General features: G+C 46.4%; 2 protein-coding genes and 4 non-coding genes across 7 annotated transcripts; all 6 read right to left on the bottom strand.

Moving 5' to 3' along the window:
- Window positions 1-3,381: 3,381 nt before the first annotated feature.
- slc25a3b (solute carrier family 25 member 3b) lies at window positions 3,382-11,845 on the bottom strand. 2 transcript variants are annotated; one of them, XM_030354063.1, is made up of 8 exons: window positions 11,610-11,845; window positions 10,962-11,127; window positions 10,126-10,250; window positions 8,539-8,718; window positions 6,861-7,042; window positions 6,116-6,288; window positions 4,832-4,942; window positions 3,382-3,874 (listed from the first exon to the last, which is right to left on the bottom strand). In XM_030354063.1, exons 2-8 carry the CDS (start codon window positions 11,101-11,103, stop codon window positions 3,714-3,716), a joined length of 1,074 nt encoding a protein of 357 aa, XP_030209923.1. In that variant the 5' UTR covers window positions 11,104-11,127; window positions 11,610-11,845; the 3' UTR covers window positions 3,382-3,713. The 2 variants fall into 2 exon arrangements, with proteins under 2 accessions (XP_030209923.1, XP_030209922.1); XM_030354062.1 differs by lacking the exon at window positions 10,126-10,250 and adding an exon at window positions 9,171-9,295.
- On the bottom strand, window positions 4,162-4,368 carry LOC115543159 (small nucleolar RNA SNORA53). The gene has a single exon (XR_003976683.1). It is a non-coding gene; the product is annotated as a small nucleolar RNA SNORA53 (small nucleolar RNA).
- LOC115543161 (small nucleolar RNA SNORA53) lies at window positions 5,398-5,604 on the bottom strand. Its single transcript, XR_003976685.1, has one exon. It is a non-coding gene; the product is annotated as a small nucleolar RNA SNORA53 (small nucleolar RNA).
- LOC115543160 (small nucleolar RNA SNORA53) lies at window positions 6,430-6,636 on the bottom strand. The gene has a single exon (XR_003976684.1). It is a non-coding gene; the product is annotated as a small nucleolar RNA SNORA53 (small nucleolar RNA).
- On the bottom strand, window positions 7,968-8,167 carry LOC115543162 (small nucleolar RNA SNORA53). Its single transcript, XR_003976686.1, has one exon. It is a non-coding gene; the product is annotated as a small nucleolar RNA SNORA53 (small nucleolar RNA).
- Window positions 11,846-12,005: 160 nt separating the features above from the next.
- LOC115542204 (cilia- and flagella-associated protein 251-like) lies at window positions 12,006-17,722 on the bottom strand. The gene is made up of 5 exons (XM_030354362.1): window positions 17,643-17,722; window positions 16,010-16,077; window positions 14,512-14,773; window positions 12,617-12,759; window positions 12,006-12,411 (listed from the first exon to the last, which is right to left on the bottom strand). The coding sequence occupies exons 1-5, from the start codon at window positions 17,670-17,672 to the stop codon at window positions 12,306-12,308; spliced, it is 609 nt and encodes a 202-aa protein (XP_030210222.1). The 5' UTR covers window positions 17,673-17,722; the 3' UTR covers window positions 12,006-12,305.
- Between the last annotated feature and the right edge of the window lie 3,190 nt (window positions 17,723-20,912).

The raw sequence follows: 20,912 nt of genomic DNA, 5'->3' as shown, positions 1-20,912 counted from the left end.
TTTGTGACATGTTCTGTCAGGCAGACTGTACTGCGCCCTTACCTCTAGGTGGGGTCCTTTTCCCATTTACTCATCCCACCGGCTGTCGGTATTGCCGATTTCCGAGCCGGTCGTCATGTAGCCCCCTGGCCGATTACGTCCTGCCGGCAGCATTAGCTTACCGAGTCCCATTATGCTTGACACCCACATTGCTGCTCGCAGCTATATTTATTATTATTATGCTGCCATTGGAGTCAATGGCAGCCCATAGAACCGCTTGGTGAAAAGTTGTGAAATTTGGCATACTGGTTCAGGACAGCCCCATTAGCTTATTGAGCCAATCTCAGGTCGCTAGCCCAACAGCTCTAGCGCCACCAACAGGTCAAAGTTGGACATGCATTCATGTTCATAACTTTCGACCTATTTGACCAATATTCACAAACCAGGTATCATTGGATTTCTTGAACCAAGCCCAGTTCAACACACCCTATGACGTCATTGTGCCATGACGTATATTTCCGCCATCTTGGTTCATGTCAAAAACCTTCAAAGTGCTACCTATATCACAAATCTTGTCCAATCATCTCGAAACTTGGCACACATGATCATCTCGCGATGCTTGATGCAAAACATTTGATGGACCTTTCAAATTCAGAACCGTTTGCCCGCTAGAGCCAATCAAATTTGGCGGCCAAGCCGCCAAACCGGATGTAAGCCCATATCTCAGCAGCCCTTGGACATATCATAACCAACCTTGGTACATAGACCCATGACCCCATAAAGGTTACACTGGATGAAATTGGTGACCTTTGACCGCTAGGTGGCGCTGTTATTAATGTCGATGTGTTTTGACTCCTTTCTCTTCACATGAGTACATTTAAAACTTATTTTCAATGTCTAGTGATACTATTCGACCTCCCCGTATAGCTAGTATATTATTTCTTGCAGAAATATCCGCGACAGCCAATGATATTCGACCGTGAAGCCGCCAAACCGGAAACACGCCAATATCTCAGCAGCCCTTTGACATATCATAACCAAACTTGATATATAGACCCATAACATCATCATGGGGACACTCACTGAATTTGGTGACCATTGACCTCTAGGGGGCGATATAATTAATGAAGACGTGTTTTAACTCCTCTCTCTTCACATGAGTACATTTCAAACTTATTTTTAATGTCTGAGGATACTGCCAGACCTCCTTATATAGCTTTAAAATTATTTCTCATTGCAACATCAGAACTTGGCCGCCATGTTGAAAGTTGTCAAAATCAGTTGTAAATTTCCACAGGCCACAAATTATGTCCAATCTTCATGGAACTTGGCATATATGATCTTCAGACCAAGATGAACAAATGTATTAAACAGCTTTCTCAAATTCTAAACCGTTTGGCCGTGACAGCCAATCAAACTTGACGTTGCTCATTAATGGGTAGACACTGCACTCGTGTGGCGCTCATTAATGGGTAGACACTGCACTCGTGTGGCGACAAGCGGTACTTCATGTATAATGCAACAATGACTATATTTACCTTTCCGCCCACCTACTATATAAACTGCAATTCCCACTGGATTAGATGCTTCACGAACAGCCTCCAGAACGGATGCTTGTTTACATTGTGTCTCTTTTAGGGATATTGTTCCGAATACCCCTATGTATTTGTGACATTTGTTCTGTCAGGCAGACTGTATTGCGCCCTTACCTCTAGGTGGGGTCCTTTTCCCATTTACTCATCCCACCGGCTGTCGGTATTGCCGATTTCCGAGGCGGTCGTCATGTAGCCCCCTGGCCGATTGCGTCCATCCGGCAGAATTAGCCTACCGAGTCCGATTATGCTTGACACCCACATTGCTGCTCGCAGCTATATTTATTATTATTATTATTATTATTATTATTAGGTGGGAATTCTTGGACATTTTGAAGATGTTAAGTTCCGTATACAGATCTTGGCACTAGGTTGAGATAAAGTGCTACTAATGTGCTACAGGTGTTTGCATTAGCCACAGACCTGCAGCAACGACGTCTATTACAACTCATTTTTTATTAATGGCAGCTAATTATACTTTTATGATTTGACAATAATTTATCTTCATCAAAACCTCTTTGCTGCAGCAAATTAAGTTGTGCACGGCTTCTCGTTCAAATCATAATACCAATCCATAATCAATATTTCAGTGTGAAGGCTAAAAAGAGGAGTCGAGTTTGAGGAAATGTCCATGAATTAAATATGCGGTTCTAGAAAGGAAAATAAGGACAGTTCACTGGTTTCAGGTTTCAGCTTTGGCAACAGCTTTTAGGAACACGTCCCAGTTCATGCATTTCTGGCCAAAATAAATGACAAAACCTAGTCTCTTTTCATATTCTGACGTGCTGAATATGGTCACGTAAACTACATTTTCACTCCATTACCGACCTCCTGAACTACACCCATTTCGCAGGCACCAGCACATGGAAAACGTATTTCAATCAGCTGCTGAGTGGATGGAAATGACAATGATAGGTCGGTAACCCATCGCAACGCATGTATGCCTACTATGTTGAGGCTGCGGGCCCGAGAGCCTTGCAATGGGGGACCATTAGGAGGAGACACTGGAGCAACCGGTCGACCTCCAGAGAGGAGATGCGTTCGGTCCAAACAGCTCAGCAGTGCACATGCGCTGGAGAGCAGTCCTCACCCAAGGAACACGTGGCTTCTGGCAACAAAACTGGTAACACGAATGCAGAAAAAAGGGCAAAAGGCATACCTTGTTTGTGGGGCTTTTGTTTTATAATCTTAAAGTTGTCACAGTGGCGGCCTCTGGTGGCTGGAGTTGAAGCTGCAGTTGGTTTTATATCCCCTCGCTGTGACGGGGGGGGGGGGAGCAAGAGTGGACTGAAATGGATTACCACACGTTTCGATCATAAACCCTTTAGTTTAGATACTTACGTTCCGCCCGTATTATACCACCAGCTGTGAGTGATTAGCCGTAACAAGACGTTTGAAAATCTGCCTGTGTGTTATGGTGACATCACAAGTGCCCGTGTCCACACGTATGATGGGATGGATTAACAGTTGTCCAGTGGGTGGGCTGTTCAGACTGATCTATCCAGCATGCATCTAGGTGGCCACGCCTACTGTCACAAAAACGGGCAGTATTTCAATCAGCCTATATTTTTATCCAAAACAACTCCAGTACATTTGTCTGAAGAGAAACAATATAGCGCTGTCGGTATAGTAAGGATGTTCATAGAACCAACGGCCATGCACTAAAAATCGCTAGGTTAACCCATTCTCAGCTTGTAATGGCTAATCACACCTGGTGATGTAATTGGGGCCGTTTGAGAGTCAATATCTGCAGTAGAAAATGTAACAAACAAAACACTGAAGGATCTCACAAGAAACACTCCCAACAACGTTCATTTCCCAGGGAATAAATTCTTTTATTTAGAATTCCTCACATAACTAATGACAGGATAAAATCAGACTGTGTTTCTACATCGGAATATTCCAGCCCACCCCCAGCGGTGAAGCCAGGGATGCACCACCCTTCTCCACCTAAAGTCTCCCTGTTAAATATACACGAGTAGCAGCGCGGGGCTGGAGCAACATAAATATAGAGAACACTCTGGGGGGGGGGGGGCCCATCGGGGGCGCAGTGGAGTCCAATTGGGTGGGCCGGGTAGGCGGAGGTTTGGGTGTGGTCGGTGGGGGTCAGGGTGGAGTCGAGGCAGCGGTGGTAGTGTCTCGTTACTCGGTCAGCCCCAGCTTCTTCTTCAGGGACTCGGGCATCTCGGGGGGAGGGGGGCGGGGCAGGCGGAAGTAGACCTTCACCGAGTCGTAGATGAACCACTGCAGCGCGGTCAGGGTACCGATCATGATGATACGGGCGACCAGGCCCTTCCACACTCCTGGGGGGTCGGGGCGGGGGGGGGAGAGAAGGGGTCAGTACAGCCGTAGCTCAACAGGTGGAGAGGAGAGCTCTGATTGGTTAAGATCAGAGCTTGCTATTTTTATGCATTAGGCTGAACGTCATTAAAAAGAAAAAAACATTTCTGACTCATTTGAATTGTAATTTATTCAGTATTAGTTGGCTACTTGATAGCCAATTGATAGTCTAATGTCAAGAATAAGAACTTTGACCAAATAAAAAAATAAAAATCAAAAGATTCAACATTTCTGACTAAATAGTATGATAGTTGTCCGCCCCCCAGCCTAGCTGCAGTGGGAGCTCCCCGCCTGTAGAGGGCAGAGTTGCCAGTGCAGCAGGGGGGCTGAGAGGCAGGTAGACTGATCTCACACGCCAATGACTCAAGCACCTCCGACTGTACAGCAGGAAGCTGCGAGGAGCTCACTGCCAGGGACTGACAGCAGCTCCTCCAGAAGTGGATCTAAGGAGCGTGTTGATAGCTTGAATCCTTATTTAGCAGATATCCTCAAACCCTTGCCATAAGAAACATGAACAATATCCCAGCGCCTGACTTGGGACGTTTAGAAATAAAGTAAAATGAATGCCATGAATTTGAGATCTACTGCCGATACACATTATTCATCAGCAACACATTATTCAACAGCAGCCATTCTATGATGGCCAGATTAGACGTATGGTTGGTAAAAAGTAAACAAACCCAGGGTTACATTAAATTAAAACTAAAAGATGCAAGGGTCCCATTTAGCCAAAATAAATGCCTTATCAGGACAGACATGTTTGTTGCCTCCAACATCGATTAGAGACCTGAATGAGGTATTTTAAGTCTCAATGATTAAGCTCCTCTCATGGGGATGCGATAAACATGAAAAGAATAGCTAATCCAAAATGAGAGTTCTTGGCCAACCAGAACAGAATGTGGGCGTGGCCCGGTACTGACCTCTGGGCCCCAGCTTCTTCAGCACCTGGGAGGCGGTGCTGCCGCTCTCCTTGTTGAGCACGGACACGACGGAGTCGGCCGGGTGGGACACGATGGCACAGAACACACCGGCTGGAGGGGACGGGGGAGAGCGTCAGGTGGACCGTTAGAACCACCCAACCCCAGCAGAACCACCCAACCCCAGCAGAACCACCCAACCCCAGCAGAACCACCCAACCCCAGCAGAACCACCCAACCCCAGCTCCCTCTGGTAATAAGAACGTGACCCTCGGCTCCTCACAAGAGTGACTACTCCACGCTAGCATTTAGACCAGTATCACAGCATACCCGATGCTAGCAGTGTGGGAAATGCATTTTAAAACGAGAGCTGGTTGAGGAAAAGCGTGATGAATACAGGACACGGGTTAATCTGTATCAGTACATAAATGAACGATGAGACACAATCATGCCCTCTGGTGGCCTGGCTGACAAATGACATCATCTGTTGATTGAGGAGGAACGCAACCAACGATTAAACTAGTGATTATTTTACTCGAGAAACATTTTAAACAAAGTCTGTATGATAGTATGTCCTCCCCCCAGCCTAGCTGCAGTGGGAGCTCCCCGCCTGTAGAGGGCAGAGTTGCCAGTGCAGCAGGGGGGCTGAGAGGCAGGTAGACTGATCTCACACGCCAATGACTCAAGCACCTCCGACTGTACAGCAGGAAGCTGCGAGGAGCTCACTGCCAGGGACTGACAGCAGCTCCTCCAGAAGTGGATCTAAGGAGCGTGTTGCTAGTGTTCATCCTAAAGTTCATTTGGCAGAGATTCTCATTCCATCGACTGAGGAAGGTCGAGGTACGACTTATCGTGCTGCTGTGGTGAAACACAAGGCGATAAATCAATTCTAGTTTATCAAACGTCAATTATTGCACAATCATATCATATAATAGCCGAGCCCGTAGTGACTCAATTTCAAATATGGTCTCTTCTGGCCGTCGCCCAAGATTAACTACCGTAGTGTTAATTTATCCAGAGCCATGAAAACGTAGGAAGTAGAATTTCTGAAGCATCAAGCAGTAAATGTCGTCATGTGTACTTAATACAGGACTTAAACTAGCGTTGTGTGCACTTGATACTTATGTTACGTGTTCTTGATACTGACGTCATCTGTACTTTACACAGGACTCAAGTGAATCCCGGATCATCAACACAAGCTCCCACGCATCCCGTCAGCAGAAGGCTTCCCAGAGCAACGTGTTTCCATGCACCCCCGTTAGTGACAGGTCTGCAGGCGCCCCTTACCGATGTAGCCGGCCGTGAAGGTGACGACCAGCTGCTCCGACTTGGAGCACTCGCTGCGGGGCTTGGGCACGGCGTACTTGTAGAGCAGCTCCACCGTGCGCTCAAAGCAGGCGAACTTCATCATGGTGTAGGGGATCTGCCTCATCCACAGAGGAACCACGCCCTTGTAGAAGCTGAAGGACACAGGGAAGAGTTCTTACATCTAGAAGCAACAGCAAAGGCACCGGGTCCACATGCAACAACCTACTCTTTTCCTAAATGAAATGTCCCTTTTGACAGTTGACATAAACCTAAACGGACTAGCTACTGGTTTTGGTGTCCGCCCCCCAGCCTAGCTGCAGTGGGAGCTCCCCGCCTGTAGAGGGCAGGGTTGCCAGTGCAGCAGGGTGGCTGAGAAGCAGGTAGACTGATCTCACACGCCAATGACTCAAGCACCTCCGACTGTACAGCAGGAAGCTGCGAGGAGCTCACTGCCAGGGACTGACAGCAGCTCCTCCAGAAGTGGATCTAAGGAGCGTGTTGCTAGTATTGATTTAGCAGAGATTCTAATAACCCCCCCCCCAACCAAGAAAGTTGGGAGTTGCATCTAAACAGAGCTTCACTAAAGGTAACAATACTAATTTTCACAACATGGCTTCCCTCTGCAAAAAGAGCTCTACCTAACTTCACCATCAAAAGTAAAAAAGGACCAAAGCGTTGGCAGCAGCTTTACCACCAATCCTCCTGAAGAAGGGACTCGACTTACGCCCAGACGCCCTCCTCGGCGTACATCTTGGGGGCACACTCCCTGAGGGTGTTGGCGTAGCCGGGCTTGGTCTGGATGCGGACCTTGCACGCCTCCATGGGCGCCAGGGCGATGTCAGCGAAGAACTCAGCGCTGGCAGAGGCCGCCAGGTACAGGGACGTCCTCCATAGGTAGGTGTTCTCCTGCAGACATGGATTCATGTGTTCATAACAACATCAGTACAGGGACGTCCTCCACAGGTAGGTGTTCTCCTGCAGACATGGATTCATGTGTTCATAACAACATCAGTACAGGGACGACCTCCACAGGTAGGTGTTCTGTTAGAATTATTCATGTGTTCATATCATCAGAACAGGGACTTCCTCCACAGGTAGGTGTTGTCCTGCATACATGGATTCATGTGTTCATAACATCCATACAGAGATGTCCTCTGGTGACATTAATTCATGTGTTCATAATGAGGCTGTGTTCTGTTGAGGAGAACTTGTGTGTTCATAATATCAGTACAGGGACATCCAGAACAGATAAGTGGTCTTCTGCGGACATGGATTCATAATACGAGTTAGGCGTTTTGTTTACATTAATTAATTTGTTCACATCAGGTAAAAGGTAGGTGTTCTGTTTCAGAAGAATTCAAGTGCTCATAACATCGGATAGATGTTCGGATCACAAGAATGCATTGGTTCATAACAAAATATGGCAAAGAACATATCCCTCATAAAGCCAAGAGACTTCTTGGAATTTAAGAACTCAAACGACCATGGAATCTTGGCGAGATGTTGGATAAAGGTTTAAAGGGCTCATATTCTACTACGCAACCCAGAGCCACAGCCTCAACGACATCCAACACACTCGATATGGATGAGCTATATGGTCCTTATTTTTAGATATCGTAACAGTGAGCCGCCTTTAAAGACAGGGCTATTTTAGAAGAGACCCAAGAGGGAAGAAGCCCCAGCCTTACTTACAGTGTATGCATCAGATACATCTTTAACCCCAGAACCCCCTGCCATGGACCTCTAGTTATATTGTATCCCTACAGAGCATCCATTACATTTGCATGTTTCACAAACAAATCCAAATCTAAACGGACTAGCTACTGGTTTTGGTGTCCGCCCCCCAGCCTAGCTGCAGTGGGAGCTCCCCGCCTGTAGAGGGCAGAGTTGCCAGTGCAGCAGGGTGGCTGAGAGGCAGGTAGACTGATCTCACACGCCAATGACTCAAGCACTGTACAGCAGGAAGCTGCGAGGAGCTCACTGCCAGGGACTGACAGCAGCTCCTCCAGAAGTGGATCTAAGGAGCGTGTTGTGCCAGGACTAAGTAGTACTTAGAATAATAATGTAACATCTTGTCCTGGCTATCTTTGTTTTATACAGGGGATGATAACCTAGCAATTGTTAGTGCTTGTCCCTTGGTTGTATTAACATCCTCACTGTACCGACAGCGATATACAAGTCGTTTTGAATAAAAGAGTCTGCCAAGTGCCTTTAATGTAAATAGGATTGTACCAGAGACAAGAAGCTACGACGGCGGTACAAACCCTACACTAAAGATTACAATACTAACCCTTACTACATAGCTTCCCTCTGCAAAAAATATACAGTGTCTTCTGCCTCAGACACGTTGTAAAACACAATTCCGTTGCGGTTTTCCTTGAAGACCTTGACTGAGTGCTCACCTCTCCCATCAGGTCGCTGTAGAAGATCTTGAAGACCTCATAGAAGCCAAACTTGCAGAGCCCCTGCATGGAGTAACCGATGAAGGTGGGTGCCCATCCCTTGGCCAGGCCGCGGGCTCCATCCTCCCTGACGGTGAGCCTGAAGCCGTTCCCGATGGACTTGTACTTGTCGGGGTCCACCTTTTGGGGGGGGGGGGGGGGGGGGGGGAGACGGATGAGGAGCCAAACGAGGCGGGACGCTCGCATGTATGTGGAGGATACCAAATATTAACTCAAAGAGCTAAAAGTTTAATAACCTTTGCGGTTACCAATGTCTTAAATTGTCATTAGCAATTATATAATTGTTACTATTCACCATGTCCTACTTTTAGGAAGTTCGATGGGATTTGCCAATTCAAACGGGTTAAATTAAATACTAGGCTGCAATGTACAGCATCCTGCTGAAACGTCCTACTCTTACAAATACCAGCTTAAAAGGTAAATACTTTAGGAGTCTAGCAGTCCTACGTTTGTACAGCATAGCATGGCCATCAAGTGTTAACCTGACGGCCATCCACTACACGGTGCAGTAACCACAGAAGGCAGTGTGGCCGAAGGCCGCCGCTCCTGATTGGCTGAGCAGGCTCACAAACCTGCAGGCGGCACTTGACGAGGTCAAGGGGCACCACGGCCGTGTGGGTGAGCCCACAGCTCAGGATGCCCCCAAAGCCACACATCGCATAGTACTTATTGGAGCCAAATGCGCAGCTCACATCGTCTGTAGCAAAGGGGAGGACACACACATGCACACATGCAGGGTCACATGCGGACCAATCACAGAGCTGGAGCCACATAAGAGGAGGAGTCATGGTGATGACTCGTCCCTTATGATCAGCTCCGACACCAGCATGCCACCATCATTAGGATAAACACCCAGCAATCATTAAACACGTGATTTAATATGAACTTTGTATGGTTGATTAGGAAAAATAAGAAAAGAAAAAAAACATACCCACCGCTGCCACAAAGACAGACAATTTTTTTATGTGCAAATGATTGAGCGAGAACACTTAACGTTTAGTTCAGCCGGACCTTTCGACTCTCCTCAACCCTGAGAAGTTACCAGTTTACCCTAGAAACTATTCAGCAGAATACATCTGACATTCGGTTAATGATCAGTCAGTCAATGCCAGCTGCAGCAGGGTATACATAGACCTATATATTCAGGCAGTGCATTCTGGGAAATGTTTCAGTGTCAAACATAGGAAGGTCAACCGTAAGGCTGGATTCCTCCAGTGTCCACTTCAACCTTTACTTATAAAGTCCTCTGGTGGGGGTCAACAAGTGTGGGCAGGGGGTGGAAAAGGGTGATGGACATGACGGCCGGTGGGATGAATCAGGAAAAACACATTTTCCATGCCGTGTTGATCAACAACAAAGTAAATCAAAAGGGATCAGTGGATTATGAAAACACCAACACAACAACAACGTCCCGACGAGTCGACCTCCGCGATTCGACTCCCATGCAGTGATAAGAGGTCGGTGGGGGGAAGAGAGGGTGGGGCGTTCGGGTTTTATTTCACGTAGGACACCATGCTAAAGACAGACCTGCAATCTGCACTTGACCAGATCGAGGGGCACCACAGCCGTGTGCGTGAGGCCACAGCTCACAATGCCACCAAATCCACAAAGGAGCAGGTACTTCTGGGAGCCAAACTCACAACTGTCCCCCTCTGAGGAAACACAGGATAACACTCACTATCCACAAAAACATGGGAGACCAGTGATTGAGTTCTGGGTAACCACCAACAGATGCGCGTAGTAGAGGCAAGAGAAGAAGAGTACATTACTAGACACTAAAAACGTCGGAAAAAATTAACCCCTCAAAAGGTCTCGTTTCCTCCTGGCTAATGTTTCATGCAAGGTCTTGCATAACGAACCGACTAAGCTCACAAGCCAGGCAACACTATTCCACAACCCCCTGCTAGTTGCGACTCGCGACGGACGTCCACTGCGGTATTGTTCACCGAGGAGTGGTGCAGTAAAACACGCCTGACACGGTCTGACAGTCTTCCTAGGGTTTGGACGACGCAGGTTAAGGAGCGACCCTACCCGGCCCTTCAGGTAACCGCTCCCGATTTGCCCTTCCGTGTCCTCCACGGCCACTGTGCTCCAACAGGAGGCCGATAAGCCCTGCTGGAGGTCATCGACTCTCCAGAGGAACGACGTCCAGGGGACCTTTGCACACGTACCGCCGCTGTAGACGTCGGGTGGCGCAGGTACTACCGGAGCAGGAGAATAACCCGCAACCCAAACTCACGGATGACCTCGCTAACAGGCTAGGCTAAAGAGCAGAGCTAGCTACAGCTGCTAACGCTAACACCGCGCTAGCCTGCGGAGGTTCTGCTTTCCAGTCCTTCAGAGGGACCGACCCATCACGTTACCTGCGGTGGCGGCGGCGGCCAGACGACGGGTTGCAGGACCCGCTGCGGGGGTCTGCTGGAGCTCCTCCGCCCGCTGGAGGCTGAACAGCGGGGCGCTGAACGGGTTAGCCCGGGCCAGCTGCGTGAGGGCGGTGGGGTACATCGTGTCCTGTCGGGCGGCGGTGTACTGAGGGAGCGAAGAGGGAGAGGTTTAACAGACAGCGCCTTAGAGCGTCACGATGGTTGACCCCTGGCCCCGATGACACGCTCTTCGACGGCTGACCCCTGACCCCCGGAGTCAATGTCACATGTAGCATGCCCAGACATCAGGCCTCATCGATGCAGGCGTTTTAAACATGCATTCTAACACCAACACTCACTAGAAAAGTGAGAACATTTCTAAATGGAACTCAAGGACTTAAACGAAGTCTGTAACTCGCATGCGCAGAGAGCACGCACACTTGCTAGCAAAAAGAGCTAAAGACGAGGCTAGCTAACGTGCTAGCTTGACCGTCCCAAGGTGGAAGGTGATAAAAGCCGTTAAATACGGGGAAATAAACCACGTAAACACCGCATTTAACAGGTCCGGCCACCCGACGGAAATGCACGTTAAATCTGTCCACGTTACGGTAGACACTGTGCCGCATTTAGAGAAGAAGCGCGACTCACTGTGAGAAGAACGTAAGATGGCGGCTCCTCTTTGCTGTCACCGGCGGCTCAGAGAGAGAGGCCGCGCGCCCCCGCGCTAAATCAACCTCCTCTGCTGACGTCACCACCCCATCGGGAGGGGGGCGAGGCCTGGTCGACCGCCCACGTGACCCAGCCTGAAGGATATTGCGAATGAAGGTTATTTGTGGTGAAGTTGCTTTGCATTAAATTAACATTGCCCACGTTAGAGAGAGAGAGAGAGAGAGAGAGAGAGAGAGAGAGAGAGAGAGAGAGAGAGAGAGAGAGAGAGAGAGAGAGAGAGAGAGAGAGAGAGAGAGAGAGAGAGAGAGAGAGAGAGAGAGAGAGAGATGCTGACTAAATGAAGCAACGAAGAAGAGACAAAGTGATAGTATTGTGTTTGTATTTATTTCGTTGCACAAGTACATAACAAATGTATATTAGTAGGACTAGATTTTATACATAATGTAAAAAAAGGAAAAACCAGGACAAGTCAACATCTCCCACTCACAGGATTAAAACCCAAACCAACATATACCAACCACAAAAATAACAAATAAAACCATAGCATTAGCAAGAACTTATTGTAAACCAGTTTCTAATTTACTTGCACTAAATTGCCACTAGATGGAGACACAGGCATTGTTACGGTTTGACCATTATGTTCCTCATCGAAACATCATCGGTCAGTATTCGTCCTCATCTCCTGCTGGTCGGGTTCTTGATTCTCCTGCGGGGGACGTCTTGGATGGGGAGACAGTAGATATGCATGGGATACTTCCGGAAGTAGCTGGTTACCCAGGGTCTGTTGAAGACGGGGGGAGATACCTTTATAACCAATCAGCTGATTTGCAGGGGCGTACCAAGACTGCTTCAGAAGGGGGGGGGGGGGACATAACAATGCGTCCAATTAAAAAATCGTTGTGAACCATTGTGTCAATATAACACAGCCGGTGATGATAGTGGTGGTGATGGTGGAGGTGGTGGAGGGGCCAGGGCTGAGGGTGTACCTAGTGACCCGCTGGCTGAGGCTGAGGTGGAGCAGGCTCTGCCACCGCATGCGGTTGTCCGTCTCGCGGAGGAACGCTCGCTCTCTCTGTCGCCCCACATCCAGAAGGTCTGACTGACGGAGGTCAGCCTCGATGAGGGTCAGCTGTTGACAGATCATATGATGATGATAGATAGATAGATAGATAGATAGATAGATAGATAGATAGATAGATAGATAGATAGATAGATAGATAGATGGATGGATGGATGGATGGATGGATGGATGGATGGATGGATGGATGGATGGATGGATGGATGGATGGATGGATGGATGGATACTATTAATCCCCAAGGGGAAATTCGAGGTCCCAGTAGCTCAAAGACATCACACATAACATACACATACAACGTAAACAGGATTATACAAAAGAGTTCTACATGAATACTATGGACAATAAAAGACACTCAGTAGAAAGTCCACATGAATTTACTAAGGGCTGTATAAGCTTGCAATGACAGGCCAGGGACTGACCCTGTGAAGCAGTATTCATATCGTATCATACTATTACATTCAGGGAATTAAGCAGACGCTTTTATCCAACGCGACTTACAATAAGTACATTTGTTAGAAGAAAGAGAAAACAACAATATATCGCTGTCGGTGTAGTAAGGATGTTCATAGACAATCACTAGGTCAACCCATTTCCTGTTTACAACAAAGATAGCTAGGATAAGATGCTAATGACTATTTTTAAGTGCCAGGAGACGTACAAAATACAATAAGTGTGCACATTAAAGTGTAATCCCGGCGAAAATTTTACCAGGGGTCGTTTTCGGCACGAAGACCCATAAAATAAGCCCTCCAGACACTTTTTTCCTTGATAATCGAGTATAGAGCTTGGAATGCCCTGAGCAATATAACAGCCCAAATGGCTTCCATGTTATTGGCTAGGGCCACAGTGAACGCTTGGAAATCAGCATTTCTTAACCACTAATATTGCTCAAAATAGCACCAAACCTCTGCAGTAGCATGAATAGGGTCCCTTCACATAAAACAAAGCATCAAAGACTTAGTTAGCGCTCCGGGAGTTTATTTAAAAAGACTGTTTTCCAAGTCTGTGCCTTACCGGTAGGTCCATGTTTCCAGGAAGTCCACACAAGCCGATAACCAGCAACCGTAAATAATTTTAACTTAACAAATTTAACTTAACAATCTCCCCTCATGACTCTTTTAAACATTTTGACAACTTTTTATGTGTAGAGACCCTACTCATGTTACTGCAGAGGTTTGGTGTTATTTTTTGCAATATTAGTGGTTAAAAAATGTTGAGAACTGCCCCTAGCCAATAACATGCAAGCCATTTGGGCTGTTATATTGCCCCGGGCACTCGGGGGCATGCAAGCTCTATACTCGACAACGAAAAAAAAGTGTCTGGAGGGCTTGTTTTAGGGGTCTTCATTCCGAGAAAGACCCTGGGTTAAATTTTTTCGCCGGAATTACACTTTAAGTAGTATAAGTTGTAGCTCCCTCTCATTTGCTGTTTATGCTCAGGTCCAACGTGAAGGTTTGTGTGTGTATCTGTAAACTACTGTCAGCGTCATAATTTAAGGCGTAACAATATGTTATTTATAAACATCCATTCCCATTCTCTTTATTTTGATTCCTGATGTGCATAAATAATCGTCCTCCAAATTTGGTCGCTGGAGTCTAAAGTAGGACCAGAAACTAAGGCCCAATCCCATTTCTACCCCTTACCCCTTCCCTTCCCTTCCCCTTACCCCTTCAAAACAAGGGGGAGGGGTAAGAGGAAGGGGTAAGGGGTAGAAATGGGATTGGGCCTAAGACCAGTTGCTCGTTGCAGAGGGCCTCCAACCTCCCTTCCCTCAAAATGGAGGCTGTTTTGTAGTTCTTTACCTCCTCCAGTAGACACCTGCTGTCCTCCAGCCTCCTGTGCTCCTCATAGAGAGCCAGCGTTGCCGGATCACCTCCCCTCTCGCTCTCCTCTTCCTCCTTCACCGATACCTCTTCCTCCTCCTCCTCCTCCTCCCTCCCTACTCCCTCCCCTTCCTCATCCTCCTGCTCTCTGATCTCCCTTCTTCTCCCCTCTCGCCCTCTCGGCCGCTCGGCTGCTGGGGACCTCTGGGGGGCGCCAGAGAGGGGAGGAAACACACCCGTACTGAGAGAGAGAGAGAGAGAGAGAGAGAGAGAGAGAGAGAGAGAGAGAGAGAGAGAGAGAGAGAGAGAGAGAGAGAGAGAGAGAGAGAGAGAGAGAGGGGGGGAGGAGGGAGGTAGGAGGTGGAAGAGAGGGAGAGAGAGAGAGGGAGAGAGAGAGGGGGGGGTAGGGCGATGGATGGAGGGAGGGAGAGAGAGAGGGAGAGAGAGAGAGAGAGAGAGAGGGAGTGGGAGAGAGGGAGAGACAGAAAGAAAGAGAGAGGGAGGGAACAATTTATCTTATGTAGAATTTATACACATTTGTATAGTATTTATATTCTACTTCATTGTTTCTTTGTATTCGATTTTCTCTTCTTTTTTAATGTATTTACATTTCTATATTTTCCAAGTCGGCTTTTGTTTTTCGCCTTTGTTCATTTATTTTAACTGCTTTGAAAAATTCAATGTATAGTTCCACGCCAATAAATCTCTTGAATTGAATGGAATGGAATTATATTGAACAAACACACACACACCCACACACACATGCACGCACACATAGACACACATGCACGCACGCACACACAGACACACACACACACACACACACACACACACACACACACACACACACACACACACACACACACACACACACACACACACACACACACACACAACCGTGCACTCAGTAAACAAAGATGTTGACTTCCAGGCTCTGGTTCCATTCAGATTTGTTTTCAGTGTAACGGAGCCCTGCAATAAGGACAGAGTTCGCTGGTAAGTAAAACAACACACACACACACACACACACACACACACACACACACACACACACACACACACACACACACACACACACACACACGTACACGTACACGTACACACACACACACACACACACACACACACACACACACACACACACACACACACACACACACACGCACACGCAAACACACATACACACATACACACATACACACACATAACACACACATACACATACCTACACAGACAGACAGACCCGCGCAAACACACAGACACACACACACACACGTGCGCACACACACTCATATACCAGCACACACACACACACACACACACACACACACACACACACACACACACACACACACACACACACACACACACACAAATACAAACACACAAATACAAACACACACACACACAGAAACACATAAACACATAAACAAAGACGCAAAATAAAACCCAGAAATACAAAAACCAACACACATACCTTTCTCTACTGCCTGACTCCTCCTGGATCAGAGAAAGATGACGAGGTCCCATCATGTCCTTCAGCACCTGGACGCACACACACAGACACACACACAGACGCACAGACACACACACACACACACACACGAGCCCGCAGACAAAGAGTAAGCGGAAGAATTGTCATTATGGGCTACAATCGGCAACAAGCGGTTGCCACGGTGACCATAGGACACCTGTCCTTATTTCTTTAAGAAGGAAGATGATACCGACACACCTGCGCATATACACACACACACACACAAACCCACACACGGCCGAGTGGAGGTTAGTTACTATGGAGGTCATCGGGACGTCTTGAGTTTCCTGCTGGCACCACCCTGACCTTATCCCCTACGGATCAGGGCATATTCTCCCTGCAGCCTAATTTATTCATCTCAGTCCAATCACCAAATTCACTGCCCTTTGGCGAGCCAAACGGCATTCTAAGAAACAGGACACAAAAACGGGAAACACTAACTACAAGATAAAGTTAAGACACCCAAACTAGACCCAATATGGAGACTCAGGCCTTATCAGTTGGATAAGGTTCCACTTTAAAGTGGAACCTGCTAGGAACGGTCTGGCCCATAGAGTTGGTCCCGGATCAGTTGTTTCCTGAGGAGGTTCTACTCTTCAGTGACACTTGGACACGAGCCAAAGTGGTTCTTCCATCCAGGTGTCTACTGTATCGTGTTTCTGTACTCCTGTCTGTCTCTGACCTGTTTCTCGAGAGTCCAGCTCTTTCTTAACCATATCTGAGCATTATTCTTGTTTTTAATTTCACCGGAACGTTTATTCCACACCATCAAAGTGATTCTGGTGATTATTCATGATTTGAGGCTAATGGTTACATGGTCTACCGCCGCGGTCGTCGTGACAACAATGAAGGAATATCATTGAAATATCCTGTGAAACCGTCGAAAGGAGTGACAACAAAAAAAATATCACAGAGAGAGTATTGAAATAATCCAAAAACATCTGTACCCTGAGGGGCGATGCTGAGGGAATTGTTGCAATTTAAACAAAAAATGTATAGATTTGTTTAGAAATAGAATTAAGATACATTATGAAGAAAAGTCACATCTTTAACGATCAATCAAACCATCCAACAGGACATCACGCTAGTAGAGTTTATAGTAATGCATAATGTTAGAACAATTATTATAATCATAATATAATTTATGCAGAAATAACCATTATGATTATCAGAATACCATGTATATCGAAATAATCATTTAATCAATTTTAATAGAACAGCAATCATTGTATCACGTTTGATGTATTAATTTACCTTTTTGTTTGTCGTGCGTGTGAAATCTTGGTTATAACGACAACCACACTGACGTGCAGGCATCACATAGGTTAAAATAATCATACAAATCTTCACAATATAATGTAAGTCCAATAATCAAAATCATCATGATATAATGTAAACAGAATAATCAAATAAAAATCATAATAGAACATACGCAGAATAAAAGGAACGCTAGAACATAACGTTGGTTAAATAATCATAAAAATCCTCATGCATGCAGAAATCGATATGAGAAAAAAAATAAACATATAAATAAATTGGAACAAAAAACATGATGGATGAAGACGAAAGAACTCACATAGGGCTGTGTCTCTCGGCTATCTGGCATTCCTTCACCGTCCGTCCGTCCGTCTGTGTGTGTGTGTGTGTGTGTGTGTGTGTGAGGATGTCTGTGTGTGAGGAAGTGTGTGTGTGTGTGTGTGTGTGTGTGTGTGTGTGTGTGTGTGTGTGTGTGTGTGTGTGTGTGTGTGTGTGTGTGTGTGTGTGTGTGTGTGTGTGTGTGTGTGTGTGTGTGCATGTGTGTGTGAGGATGAGTGTTCTCCTCTGTCATTGCCACTGAAAGTGCTTAAGTGTGTGTGACTGTTTCCGTCCAGGATCACCTTTCGCTGTGCTTGCACGCACACCAACAAACGAAGAAGCACACACACACACAAACACACACACGCACACACACCCAAACACACACTAATATACACACTCCCAAACCGACGAACACACAGCAACAAACACAAACACACACACACAAAAACAACCAACATTCACACACACACACACACACACACACACACACACACACACACACACACACACACACACACACACACACACACACACACACACACACACACACACACACACACACACACACACACAGAGCATTCCACTCACCTAATTAAACTTTTGTTTAACCCATTAAATGAATGAAATAATTAAATAAATACGATGCATTAAACACAACATGAAATTAAAACGTCTGCGTAATGCGTCACGGTGTGCATTTATGGGCTGCTGATAAATGAACGGATGATTGGATTCATGAACACATGAACAAACACAGATAAACAAGGCACCGGGTGAGTCACTTTTCACAGTTAATGAATAATCATCATGACGACAGAAGGAACTTTTATAGATTTTGGTTTCCCTACTTTGTAACACAGTAATGTGTGTCTATGTATCTTTTAGCATGAAAAGCAACAGGTGGACACTGTGTCTATTAATATGTTAATTAACCCTCTGTCATTACCAAAGACCAGCCGGTCAACTGAAGAAGCTTATTAAGCCTGTACTCCAAATAGGTGGATGACGACCAGCATCTAAAGAAGAGCCCAGCTTTAATGATCTGTGAAGGGTCAGATAGGCGTGGTGATCAGTAGGGTGTTGGCTTTAGGCCGGTTCTCTTCTCGGGACCCAACGACAGCCTCAGAGCGTCTGTGAATGGGACCCGACCTCAGGGAACTCGGACCTCAGGAACTTAACTTGACACAAGGATCACCGATTTTAGTGTGCTTAGAGTTTTGTGAGTGTGTTTGTGTGCATAACTGTGTGTGTGTGTTTGTGTGTGTGTGTGTGTGTGTGTGTGTGTGTGTGTGTGTCTGTGTGTGTGTGTGTGTGTGTGTGTGTGTGTGTGTGTGTGTGTGTGTGTGTGTGTGTGTGTGTGTCTGTGGTGTGAGTGCATGCATGTGTGCAGGTGTGTTGGTGTGTGCAGGTGTGTTGGTGTGTGTGTGTGTGTGTGTGTGAGTGTGTGTGAGTGTGTGTGTGAATGTGTGTGAGTGTGTGTGTGTGGGGGGGGGGTGTGTGTGCATGTGTGTGTGTGTGTGAGTGTGTGAATGTGTGTTTGTGTGCCGGCGTGTGCACGTTTGTGCATGTGTGTGTGCATGCGTGTGTGCGTGTACACACACGCAAGTGTGTGTTATGTACATTTCACTCCCTCTCTCTCTGCGGGGTTCAGACGGCGTGATGATCAGTGATCAGAAAACGTTTCCTCTGTGAACCAATGACGTTAGCCGACCTATGACGTTAACCGACCAATGACGTTAAACGATCCTCCTTTAAATAGACAGGTCATCTGAAACATGACGCACAGGAGAGAGAGAGAGAGAGAGAGAGAGAGAGAGAGAGAGAGAGAGAGAGAGAGAGAGAGAGAGAGAGAGAGAGAGAGAGAGAGAGAGAGAGAGAGAGAGTGGGGGAGGGAATGAACATTTAATTAGCATTGAAATATTTTTGAAGTTGACAGTGTTTGTCGATGTGTGGTTTGGTACCAATCTGACTCCTTATCTTACAGGGTGCTATCATCTTTTATTGTCCTCAGTAAAACTTGAAACAAGAAACACACGCATACAGACAGACCCACATAGACACAAACACACACACACACATACAGACACAAACGCACACACACACACACACACACACACACACACACACACACACACACACACACACACACACACACACACACACACACACACACACACACACACATAGAGACACACATATACAGCCACATTTACACATGCTCCTGCGCACACATACATACGAAGATAATGTGTGAGCAAAGAAACTAGGAGGGAGTGTGAGAAAGAAAGAAAGAAATAAAGAGAGAGAAGGAGGATATTGTGAAATGTTAATCTTTTGAAATCCAACGGTTGAGTTAATGAATGATTTCTACTTCTGAAGGGCCTTTAAGTAGGCCCGCCTTTTAATGAAGGACTCATATAACACAGATATACGCACGTGTGTACATACGTACGTACAGACAGACAGACAGACAGACAGACAGACAGACAGACAGACAGACAGACAGACAGACAGACAGACAGACAGACAGACAGACAGACAGACAGACAGACAGACAGACAGACAGACAGACCTTCTTGCCGTCCAGATGGTGGTAAAACTTTAAACGGAACGAGGACAACAGATTTACTGTCTTGTAAAACGGTGGTTAACTTTACTTGATGGTCGGGTTCTGAAGAAGAAAGTCAATCTTGAGGACACCACAAAATGAAAATCAAAATGAATTAGGCTCATCCGAATGTTAAAACAACAACAGCGTGAGCAGCCACAGAAGATCCTCTTCAGGGTCTCATCAGGGCTTCATGCTCTCAACACGCTCAGAAGGCCAGGAAGTTTGACGTCTCCTTCTTTAGTCGATAGTTTACAACATTGGTTCCACATTTCCCCCGGGTCCCTTCAAAACAATCATTTCCAAATGTATTATACTGGGTTCATCCAGAATAGAGCAGAATTTCTAAAACGACATTTCACGAACCAGTTGAACCAGTTTGGAAGGTGGGGTCAGTGCGTCCTGGGATCGACTGGCCTGATGCCTGATGGTCCTTGCGGGCACCATGGCACCCGCAAGGACCACATGAGGCGCCCGCAGGCCTGTTCTAAAAATAGCACTGCTCATTCTTGAACAACTCTTTCCCACCTTTTTTAAGTCATTGTTGAGAATTATTGTGAGAAATCCTTAACATGACTTAATTAATTAACATGTCTTCACATAGATGAGTATCATTAATCATTAATAGTAATATGTAGCTAAAGGAAAACTGAGCAAATT

The sequence above is a fragment of the Gadus morhua genome, chromosome 4, assembly GCF_902167405.1.
Source record: "Gadus morhua chromosome 4, gadMor3.0, whole genome shotgun sequence".
Classification (NCBI taxonomy): Eukaryota; Metazoa; Chordata; class Actinopteri; order Gadiformes; family Gadidae; genus Gadus; species Gadus morhua.
This window is presented reverse-complemented; position numbering and strand designations above follow the sequence as displayed.